General features: G+C 34.7%; 2 protein-coding genes across 3 annotated transcripts; both read left to right on the forward strand.

Moving 5' to 3' along the window:
- The first annotated feature begins 1340 nt into the window (after nt 1-1340).
- On the forward strand, nt 1341-2676 carry LOC141396835 (uncharacterized). 2 transcript variants are annotated; one of them, XM_073972512.1, is made up of 5 exons: nt 1341-1355; nt 1589-1606; nt 1669-1804; nt 1863-2019; nt 2076-2676. In XM_073972512.1, the coding sequence occupies exons 3-5, from the start codon at nt 1672-1674 to the stop codon at nt 2494-2496; spliced, it is 711 nt and encodes a 236-aa protein (XP_073828613.1). In that variant the 5' UTR covers nt 1341-1355; nt 1589-1606; nt 1669-1671; the 3' UTR covers nt 2497-2676. The 2 variants fall into 2 exon arrangements, with proteins under 2 accessions (XP_073828613.1, XP_073828612.1); XM_073972511.1 differs by lacking the exon at nt 1341-1355 and having other exon boundaries at nt 1396-1606.
- Nucleotides 2677-8996: 6320 nt separating this feature from the next.
- Nucleotides 8997-12139, forward strand: TH1 (negative elongation factor complex member TH1). The gene is made up of 5 exons (XM_073972513.1): nt 8997-9214; nt 9281-9984; nt 10045-10491; nt 11409-11890; nt 11948-12139. Exons 1-5 carry the CDS (start codon nt 9155-9157, stop codon nt 11977-11979), a joined length of 1725 nt encoding a protein of 574 aa, XP_073828614.1. The 5' UTR covers nt 8997-9154; the 3' UTR covers nt 11980-12139.

Below are 12139 nucleotides of genomic sequence, written 5' to 3' on the forward strand. Positions count from 1 at the left end.
CCTGGTAAAAATGTTCATGAGCGAGCAATTTTGAACAATTATGACATGTTTCTCTTTTACCACTCTTACCATTAAAAAAGTAAAGGAACAAAGCTAAAGTCAATACATTCACAATATTTTACTACCACAATTACATTTTTTGAATTGTCGACTTCACTGGCACTAGATTTTTCATGCCAGTAAAATTTTGAACTTTTTGCCAGTGATATGTCGAAAATGAAAAAAGAGTTGCCGAGACTATTTTTTTAATCCATGTACATTTTTGCGTCTTTTAAGAATGCAAAGATTTAATGCATATTTTCAAAAAAGTTATGAAATATTATTTGTATTTGTACATCTCGGTAGCTGTAACTGCTATGCCTAAATACGACCGTATTCCCAGGACGTGTGTGGTGAAAAAAATAGAACACATGTATTCTTATGAGAACTACCGAAATGCGTCGAGCTTTTTGTAAGTTGAACATTTTTAGCTTTGACAGAACGTATGATATGTTATTGTATGTATGCGTATGTTTTGTATTTTGAAAACAAAAGGCCAACAAAACATGAAATACAATTTATTGCAAGGAAAAATGTTTCTTCTACGAATGAAAACATTTAATAAAGTTTCTGTCGCGGTTTTTGTGTTTTAAATGGGATTTCGGATTCAACGTATTTGGGTAATACGGACGCTCAGAGAGCGTTTTTGTGGAAGGTAGGTGAATATTTTTTGTACGTCAGGGCTTAAATTAGGTATAGCTATAATATATTAGTGGCAAATACATAATTTTGATGTTTTTCATGAAAATATAGGTTGACAAATAATTTCCCCTCTGGGATTATATAATATTGAAAATTCGGCAATATCAGATTCATAATGTTTATGATTGAAAATAATCTTTTTAAAACGAAATAAAATAAAAATAATAAAATATGTTGTAAATTATGTTTTAAATCTGAAATATATATGCGGCTTAAAATAATTTTGAAATTGAACATGCACTGGTATGTGTAAACACACAAGACAACTGCATGCCAGTCGAACACTTTTTCGGCATTTTCGAGTATAATACATGTACTCAACTGGCACTAATTTACTGGCATGTGTATCTGCAGCGTAATGCTGGGTACACATTGTCAGTTTTGAATGACGATATTTCGCAATTATCGATAACTGTCAAACCGTCCAGCAACCACAAAACATTTTGTGGTTGCATGATGAATGACAAAAATTAACGGCCACACTAGCAAGCAACAACAAAGCTGTCATTCAAAACTGACAATGTGTACCCAGCTTAAGAATACATGTGTTCTACTTTTTTCTTCACACACGCCCTGGGTATGCGGACGTATGGGTCTCAAAACACTTCGTTAAGGTAAAATTAGACGTGACATAACCATAAAGCCATAAGGCCATATCAATCAGCTGATTCAACCAAACCTATGGAAATCAATGTATTCGATTAGTAGTAACATACCATAATGCCATAGCCATAACCGTAACCATAAGAACCAATTGGTTTTTGGTTTTTTGCCATAACCATAGAAAACAGCTGATTATTGTTTACATTTTTGTACCTATTTCTTCTTGGAATTTTTAATTTTGAAGCGGCTGTGATAATCGTCGGTAAGTTTCATTTTATATTATTGTTATTTTTTTCATTACTATACACGTTATTTTATTTTTAGAACATGGATGACGAACAACTAATAGATTTAGTGAAAAGTTTTCCACTCATCTATGACAAAAGAAACGCCGAGTACAAGGATCGCGAAAAAAAACGTCTGGCCTGGACGGAAATTTCTAAAAATATGGGAGCAGATGGTAAGTGCGAATTGTGTTCGTTTATAAAAAAATAAAGCAAATTGTCTATTCTAATTAGAGTCAACAGTAATGAAGCGATGGGGAAATTTAAGAGAGCGGTTCAGCAAAGAGATGAGAAATCCGAGAAACTCGTCTGGAAGTCGCGCTTCTTTAGGAAAGCAATGGCCGCTTTTTGATAGTTTGCAGTTTTTGAGAGACCATATTATTCCTCGCCCGTAAGTTTAAACAATTTGTATAATGCTAAAAAGATTACAATGAGTATTTTTAATAGAATGAGACAGAGTGCACCACTTGTTGAAGTGCATGCAGCCAATAGCCTTGAAGATGAAACATGCCAGTGGAATGAGGAATTTTTAACAATATCAGATTCAATGGAAGATTTGTCCACACAGTCATCAACATTTTCATCACAGGCAAACAAGGAGGACCTGGACCAAACGTCAACATCGTCATCATCAAAGGCAAAAAAACGAAAAAAGGAACTGGACGAGTTGGACAGCACAATAATGGAAACAATGAAAACATTCCAGGATGCATGTGCACGTAAAGCACGTCGAGAGGAATACAGCAGTTTCGGTGCCATGATATGCTCTGCTATATCCAAAATGAAAAAAAGCACCCAAGCGATTGTTATGCGCCAATGTACAAACATTGTAATGGATGCCCAGATTAGTGAAAATGAAGGACAGTAAAAAACAGAAAATTCCTGCTTTGTAGCAATTACAAAATACGCAATTGATCTCATTGAATTCACAAGAATATGGATTTTTAGTTTTTGTTTTACAAAAGATGAAAAGACTTTTTTAGTTTTGTAATTATTTGTTAACCGTTTTTATGTAACTATTTACTGTAATAAATAAATATTAAAAATGTAGGGTTTTTAATCTACATTATTTTGAAAAGGGATTGCACCTTCGTTCATAAAATAATTAGTCAGGTACTCCCTGTAATCGTAAGCACTGTTTCGACCCCTGCGTCGGAATGTTTGTACTGATCGTAATGGTCCACCGCAGCTCCTTAATTCGTTTCTCCATTCTGCATTTTCCCCTTCATTGTCAGCGTAATTTTCTGGACAGTACCATCGATCCGTATCGTTCAACATAATGAAATTGTGGAGAACTAAGCACGCTAGAACGATTCTTTCAGCATTTTGTGGGTGACACTCCAATGTTGTTCTTAATACTCTCCACCTTGTCGTTAAAATTCCAAAGGCGTTTTCAATAACTCGTCGAGCCCGCGAAAGACGGTAATTAAAAACTCGTTGTTCTCTTGTTGTGTTTGTGCCTGGATATGGCTTCATAAGATTGTTTTTTAAGGGAAATGCACAATCACCGACGAAATAATGCGGAAAGGGAGTATTTGTTAAAGGGAGAGGAGTATCAGGTGGAAGTGGTAATCGATTTTGTAATAGATCTTCTCCGAACCTTGTAACATTAAAAATACCGCCGTCACTTTCACTTCCATAAGCTCCCACGCTTACAGCTGTAAACGTATATTTAGCATCACAGGCTGCCAAAAGTACGATGCAAAAAAATTTTTTATAGTTATAAAACATGGAGCCTGATTTGGGAGGACACTTTAAGGCAATATGCTTGCCGTCAATGGCACCCACGCAGTTTGGCATGTTCCACATAGTTTTGAATTCATTGGAAATGTCTTTATATTGTCTCTCCGTTGGCTCACTTAAATATATTGGTGAAAGTACATTCCATATAACGTCACATATTTCCAATACAATATTCCTTGCAGTAGTTTTTCCGATTTTATAGCTCCATGCAAGTGTTTTGAGAGGGACTCCATGAGCTAAGTACCTAAAAATTAAAGGCAAGTTAATTAGCCCGATGAATAATAATGGTCAATCTTACAATAGTGTGAGAGAAATTCGTTCTTCCGCGCCAATAGAACACTTGAAATTTCGGATAAATGGAACCATTAACCTTGAAAATAGGTCATAGATCTTACGACTCATTCTTGTATGTGGAAACAATTCTTCCTCGTCCATTTCCCTTATCCTAAGGAACACTTTCCGCTGATATCCGTTTTGGAACCAGTCAGTATTGATAGGCCGGAAACGCCATCGTCTTTTACGTTTTAACTTTCTTCTTTTGGAGTATAATGCAATTATAGAAATGAATAAACTATCAATTTCGTCGTCGCTGCTCATCATTTGTTGATTGGGCGTTTAATTTTTGCACAAAAAAATTATTTATTGATTTCGATTAATTTTTGTACAAAATGTTTGTTTATATTTTTATTGTCAACAAATGTTTACGGCTATGGCATAATTAACCCTTTCGGTGATTCTATGCCATATGGCCGAGTAGCTATGAAATAATTGGAGTAGCTACGATGTAATGAAGAACTTTCTAAAAAAAAAAAAAAAAAAAAAAAAAACGGAAGAGCAAACCGTAATTAAAGTAATTAGATCTCCAATTTCTAGCTTTAACAACTTTTTTCCCTGCACGAAAATTGATTGTCATTTACATACATACCACATCATATATCTGTTGATTATTATAAACATTAAATTTTTTATATTGTATTATTAATTTGTATTCAATTTACAAGTTGCTTTAACATTGGAGTAGCTATGATGTAATGAAGAATTTTTTCTAGCTTTAACCAGTTTTTATCACTGCGCGAAAACTTATTATCATTTGCATACCACATCATACATCTCTTAATGATCATTTCATAATTTAACTAATAACTTATACGATATACTTATTATCAATCTGTTGCTTTAAAATTGGAGTAGCTATGACGTAATGAAGAATTTAAAAAAAAAAAAATTAAAGAATATAATTGTAACCAAAATAATTAGATCTCCAATTTCTAGGTTTAAGATGAATTATATATATGAAATTGTTTTTAGAGTAGCTATGATATCTAGGTGGATTCTTTGTAATTATATAAATTGGCCTCAAAATTGGCTTCAATTGCAAAGCAAATAAATAAATAAATAAATAAATATGGCATAACCAGTTTTTGAAGCCCGCTTTAAGGCAAAATACTTATGGGCACTCTTTTTTTAATAATTTTGTATTTTTCCCTGAAGTGTTATCTAAAAATAATTCAACAAACATTTTTGATTGGTGGACCCTATACATTGTAATGTCTCAAAGAGCAAGCGCTCCTCGTTCGATTTAAAATTTGCATGAAAATACCATCTTATAATTTTATATATTTTATTAACAAAAATATTTTTTTGTTTACTTTTTGTATTTAATTTAGTAGATAATCATTGCCTTAATAATTAAAACGAAAAAAAGATCCGAAATATAGTTCAATGGAGCTGCCAGATTTTTTATAACTCATACTATGCCATATGACATAGATTTTTCCCAACGGAAATGTTTCACTTTGTTTGACTCCCAGATCTTCTATTGTAAAACCCCTAGATCTTCTATAAGAAGACCTCCAGATCTTGTATAAATAGACCTCCAGGTCTTCTATAAGAAGACCTCCAGATATTGTATAGGTAGACCTCCAGGTCTTCTATACGAAGACTTCCAGGTCTTCTATAAGGAAACCTCCAGATCCACCATAGGAAAACACCCAGATGATGTATAACAATTCTTGCAGATTTTCTAAAATAACTCCTCCAGATATTATATAAGATGGCCCCCACGTCTTCTACAAGCTGACCTCCAGCCCTTCTATAGGATGACATTCAGGTGCTCTATAAGAAGTCCTTCAGATCTGCTATATGAAGACATTCGGGTCTTCTATAAGAAGTCCTCCAGTTTTTCTAAAAGAAGGCCTCAAATCTTCCATAAGACCCTAGGTTTTCTATAAGAAGACCCTAGCTTTTCTATAAGAAGACCCTAGGTCTTCTATAAGAGGCTTTAAATGTTCTAAAAGAAGACCTCCAGATATTCTATAAGAAGAACTTCTATGTGAAGACCCCCAAATCTTCTAATAGTAGACCTCCAGATATTCTATTAAAAACCTTCATGTCTTCTATAAGTAGACCTCCTGGTCTTCAATGAGAAGATCTTATGCTTTTCTATAAGAAGGGCCCCTGCTCTTCTATAAGAATACCTCCTGCCCTTCTATATGCAAACGTCCTTCTCTTCTACGAGAAGGCGTCCTGCTCTTCTATGAGCAGACCTCCTGCTCTTGTATAAGAAGACCTCCTTCTCTTCTATAAGAATACCTCCCGCCTTCTATATGCAAACGTCCTGCTCTTCTATGAAAATACGTCCTGCTCTTCTATCAGAAGACGTCCTGCCCTTCTATATGCAAACGTCCTGCTTTTCTATGAAAAGACGTCCTGCTCTTCAAGAAGAGGACCTCCTGCTCTTCTATAAGAAGACCTCTTGCTCTACTATAAGAAGACCTCCTGCTCTTCTATAAGAAGACCTCCTGCCCTTCTATATGCAAACGTCCTGCTCTTCTATGTGAAAACATCCTGTCCTTCTATGAGACGATCTTTGGCTCTTCCAGGAGAAGACATCCTGCCCTTCTATGAGAGGACCTTCTGCTCCTTTATGAGAAGACGTCCTGTTCTTCTATAAGAAGACCTCTTCCTCTTCTATAAGGCCTCCTGGTCTTCTATAAGATGAAATTTAATTAAAAACTCATGGTATAAGTAAATAGGTAGATTTAAATGAAAAAAATCTATAGAACCCATGTTTTTCCTGAATTCATAAAACTTCAAGATTAGTAAACAAAAAGGCAACAAGTGGGTTTGTTTACAAAATACCAATTTTGAGCATTTTATAAAAAACGCGAAAAATGAATGAAGGGCCAAGGTTTCTCCACATAATCGAGTTGTGGATATGATAAAATGTTTGTTTCAATACAAATGTTCCAAAAACAATTTTGAAAATCATTGAATTTGATTGTTTTTAAAATTGTTGGCATATTATTCAAACATCACACACACATACAAAGATTGTGTATATTGTTTTGAAGTTTTAGGAACAGTCGAAAGAAAAAAATTTAAATTGGCAGGAAGCTTTAGCTAACCTTTATTATTAAACCATGTAAAAACTTGAATATGTTAGTTTTGGTTTTTTTCCTTTAAATACATTCTATGCCATATGGCATAGTGTCCAAAAACCACTTTTCCAAACAAAATGTTAAAAAAATAGTTTTGATTATTCATATAGTGGGTTTAAGTATATATAAAATTGGTAAAATTTATTTTTCAGATCAAAAACAAAAAAGAAGCACCGAAAGGGTTAACCGGCAAAAATAAGTTCTTATGTTTATGTCTATGGTTATGGTTATGGCGTTATGGCCATGTCACGTCTAATTCTACCTTCATTTGACCTACGCATTTCCACGCAATTGGCCTAAAACTCAAGATATTCAAAAAAATCGACTTTTTGTAATTTTCGACTTTTGATGAAAAATTTAAATATGCGATAAAAATTTAATCATAAATGTTAGAGAATATAGTAAGAGAATATAGTAAGAGTATTTTCTCAATCAAAAACCAAGGGATTGGCATGTAAGGATACCATGGTACAATAATACAGGTAGCATTATCATGCCAGCTGATGGTAACATAATATGTCAACTGCATTGAATTGATGTCAAATTTTGACACCTTATGTTCCCAACAATTACCGATGCGGCTACTTGTGTATTTGTACCATGAAGGATACACCAATATTACCCTTCCAAGTTTTTGGCACTTTTAAAAGAAGGCCCAATTGCAAGAAAACTATACGTTTTAGAGAAAAAAGTTATTTTATAAAAAATGCTTAAAAAGTCTCAAAAATATAATTTTCATAAACAATTTTAAGTTTTCTCGCAAAAAATCTCGGCGCTAAGTGGTTTAAGTTGGAAATGGGTACCGATTACTCAGTTTCCATACTAATTGTTATTTACTCATGGTTCACACAAACGCAACAGTTTCTGCAATTGTTCAATTCCTTTTTGACCGCTTTTCTTACGTTTAACAGAAGGGTTGCATTTTCTTTAGCATTTTTGTAACTGCTAAACCTAAATAACGACGGGACGTACACAAATATTTCACCTTTCTACCATAACAACGCTCTGAGCGTCCGTATTACCCAAATACGTTGAGTCCAAAATCACATTTAAAACACAAAATCCGCGACCAAAACTTACTTCAATGTTTTCATTCGTAAAACAAATAATTTTTCTTTGTAATGAATTGTATTTCATGTTTTGTTGGGCTTTTGTTTTTAAAATACAAAACACACACACATACAAACAATAACGTTCTGTCATAGTTCAACTTACAAAAATTGTCTGTTCCTTTACGTGCAAGAATCTTCAAGTTTTGCAACTTTTTACTCGAAAAGCGTTCCTTTACTTCAGACACCATACAATTTATATGGAAGCAGATTACAAATTTTGCTAATTTTGCCGGTTTTAACATTTTCAAAAGTAAAGGAACAGACCAAAAGTATACGCTCGACGTATTTCGGTAGTTCTCATAAGAATACATGTGTTCTACTTTTTTCACCACACACTCCCTATATAGGTATGGGCCTAACAAACTTACTTTGTGAACAAAAATGTACTTTTCATGTACCAAAACAATTTGAATTGCCTGTAATAAAAAATAAATTTGTGTGTTTTTATGAAATAAAGAGGCTCAAAACTATGTGTGTGGGATTTTAAAAAGAGATGAATTCGGATGAAAATCAACCATACAATTAAAAATTCCTCCAAAAAACGCGTGATGAAGAATTACCATAATTTCATTGTACGTTTTCTACCCATGTTTGCTAGTTTTTTCTAACCCTGCAGAATGTGAAAATGAAGGTCAAAACGGAATTGTAAAATTGCAGCAACTGTTGCGTATGTATGAACCATGATTTAGACCAGGAGTGCTCACATTGAAGATGTGTTTCTCCGTTGCAGGCCAAACAACGACTGATGCTTACTCTCAATTTACGCTACCGTGAAGTAATGAGCAGCCCTGATTTCGACAACGCTCATTTTCCTCTAATCCAATAAAGGATGCATGTAATAGTACGTTTTTATTTACGAAATCGAGTGGATGTCAATTCCTTTGTGTATACGTCAAATGAAATCTCAACTGAAATCAATTGGATTTCATTTGACGTGTAACCAATGGAATTGACAGTTGAAATCGAGTGGATTTCGTAAATGTAAACCTACCATAAAAGTACATCATAGTAATAAACGCTGTTATAAATGTACTTTAAAACTTGGGCAAGAGTACTGAGTACTCAAATTTTTCGATCTACAGATCCCTCTGGCTTGTTTACGTGTGGCAAAACAAAACGGAGAAAAGTTAGCTGAAAAAGAGAAAAAAAATTAATTTCCAAATAAATAATTTAAATTTATATAAATTAAAGAATAATTCATTAAAATTCAAACCGAGAAGCATTTAAAACTATGGAAATGGAATATGATGAAAGTGGTTGGCAACAAGGTAGGCCGAAAGGAGAAGATGAGGTGAGTTGGTTTGTTATGATTGTCTTGTCTTGGCAAAAAACAATTAGCATTCTTTTATTCTTTTAGGAAATGCCACCCGAGGAAACAATACAAGAGTGTTTGGAAAAGTTTCTAACACCCGATTATATTATGGAACCGGGAATATTTACACAATTGAAAAGATACTTTCAATCCGGTGGCTCTCCGGAAGAAGTAATTATGATGCTCTCCGAAAACTACAAAGCTGTAGCACAAATGGCAAACTTGTTGGCAGAATGGCTTATCTTGGCGGGAGTTAAGGTGACCGATGTTCAGGCTATGGTTGAAAATCATTTAAAGGATATGATTTTGAAGACATTCGATCCCAAAAAGGCTGATACCATTTTCACCGAAGAGGGTGAGACACCTGATTGGTTGACAGAAATGATTGATCATCCAACCTGGAGATCTTTGATATATCGTTTGGCTGAAGAGTATCCAGATTGTTTAATGTTAAATTTTACCATTAAATTAATATCGGATGCTGGGTTTCAAAGTGAAATTACATCGATATCAACAGCGGCCCAACAGATTGAGGTGTTTTCACGGGTGCTAAAGACTTCGATAACGAAATTTCTTAGCAACCCCGAGGATATCCAAGGGGCAATACAGGAGTGTGCTCGCATGGTTTGTCATGGCCAGCATACATATGTTTACTCGCAGGTGTTGATACAAGTCTTGAGTCAAGAAACCAAGGGTGGTTTTAATATGAAGCGCTTGTCGCAGGAAATCACTAAATATGCCTTGCAAAAGTAAGTAAATTTTTTTGAAAGTATTAAAAGACTATAATTTTTTGTTATCCCTTCTTACAGCAATCAAAACGTAACTCCCATAACAATGGCTTTAAATGGTTCCGCTGCCTATCCTCAGGCTTGCCAGGCATTATCTTCCATGTTGTCACGCAATACATTGAATCCAGCGGATATAACTGTGCTGTATCGTAATTATTCGGGTGCAGATCCTCCACCAATTGATTTGATAAGAAATCCCCAATTTTTGGAGTTGTTGGTGGATTCTCTGTTCAAAGCAGGAGTAAAAATAAATCCAGAACATAAATCCAAATACATATACTTGTTGGCATATGCAGCCTCCGTTGTGGATACACCAGTCAAGAAGAGGCCCCTAACGGATAGAGTTTTGAATAAAGATGAACTGAAAAGTACAATACAAGCTATCGAGAAGGTTCATGCAATTTGCAATGTCAACAAAGGATCAACGGAGCTTATAGCTGAACTACAGACTCTATATAATTGCATTAAGTAAGTATCTACAACAAATTGCAGGACCATATTTTATTATGGGGATTGATATACCGTCGTATTCCTGGTTTGAGAATTCGTCAATTTAATATTTGGCTCCGTACTGCTCAAATGGGGAAGAGAAGTGTGGGTGTCCACAGAGGCGAAACACACAGGCCGATTTCCCTTCTTTCTGTAGTTGAAGATTCTTTGGGTACTACTCCTCCTCATTATAGAAACGGTTCGAGGACATAGATTTAAATGTGTACAAACTTGACTCAATGCACATTTTCTATATGAGGAATAACAAATATCCGCCGTCCAATTTACTCCCAAATCCTTTGCCACTTGAACGGCTGAAATGAATCTCCCATTAACCTATAGGGCGTTAGAATGCTGATTTCGAAACTTTATTAAAGTCGTCCGGGAAAGCCAGTGCTATTTACGATAAGTTCAGAAGTGGAAACGAAGTCCTCAAGTTGTTGCCAGGCTCAAGTATTGCCTGATCTTTTACAAATCAACAGGCAAGCCAGGAAGCTGAACTGCTAGGTGTCTTCTGTAAGTAGAAGCCCTACGAAGGCCCTCCTGTTAATGGTCTTCTGTTGATAGAAGATTTGTTAAGGGTCTTCAACAGATATGTCTCGTAAAGGCCTTCTATGAATAAACCACCAATTAAAGTTCTTCTATAAATAGAAGATTTCCCAACGGTTTCCCATGTATAAGAGATCTTACCATGTATTGGAAGTCTTCTATAGATAGAAAACCTTCTGTTTTGGCTAAAACACCTTCCAAAAAATCTTCTCCAGAAAAATATCGCCTAATAATAATGATTTAAACGTTCTGCTAATTAGGGTACCGCCAGGTTACTCTGAAGGAACGGCTCTACGACGTAATAATCCTAATATGTTTTCCTAATATGTTCTCGTTTTTATTTCCAGATTTCCCGTTGTTGGTGTCGGTGTTATACGCTGGATTGAAAACACAGTTACCGAACCTTCATACTTTAAACTTTCCACCGACAGTTGCCCGACACATTTGGCAATTTTGGATGAAGTGGCTGCTGTGCATCCCACTCTACATCAACAAATTCTAACGCTGCTAATACGTCTCTTCGAATCGAAACAAGATGAATTGGAAATATTGGTGCAGCTAGAAATGAAGAAAATGTTGCTAGATCGTATGGTTAATCTGTTGACACGAGGTTGTGTGGTACCCGTTGTTAAATACATTAAACAGTGTTGGGGTAAAGGTGACACAGACATATCGCTGATACGATATTTTGTTACAGAAGTTTTGGAAACCATAACACATCCATATTCATCAGAATTTGTACAGCTATTTCTGCCTATGGTGGAAAATGAAGAAATTACCGGCACGATGAGAGGTGAAGGTGATAATGATCCAGTTTCAGAGTTTATAGGTAAGTTATTGGCTATTTTCTTGTTTTGTAATTTCTAATATTATTTTCTTTTTTCAGTTCACTGCAAAGCCCATTATACCACTGTGTAAAAAAATGAACACCAATGCATTAATTTTTCATTTAGTTTTAATTTTTGAAATAATACTTTTTATATTTACGCGCCTACAAATTTTATTCTCTAGTATTTTTGGAATAGTTCCTTTATTGTATAAAAGAAAAGAAAAAACATAAATATAAATATAAAATAAA

The sequence above is a fragment of the Musca autumnalis genome, unplaced genomic scaffold, assembly GCF_047663935.1.
Source record: "Musca autumnalis isolate F117 unplaced genomic scaffold, ASM4766393v1 scaffold_3, whole genome shotgun sequence".
Lineage (NCBI taxonomy): Eukaryota > Metazoa > Arthropoda > Insecta > Diptera > Muscidae > Musca > Musca autumnalis.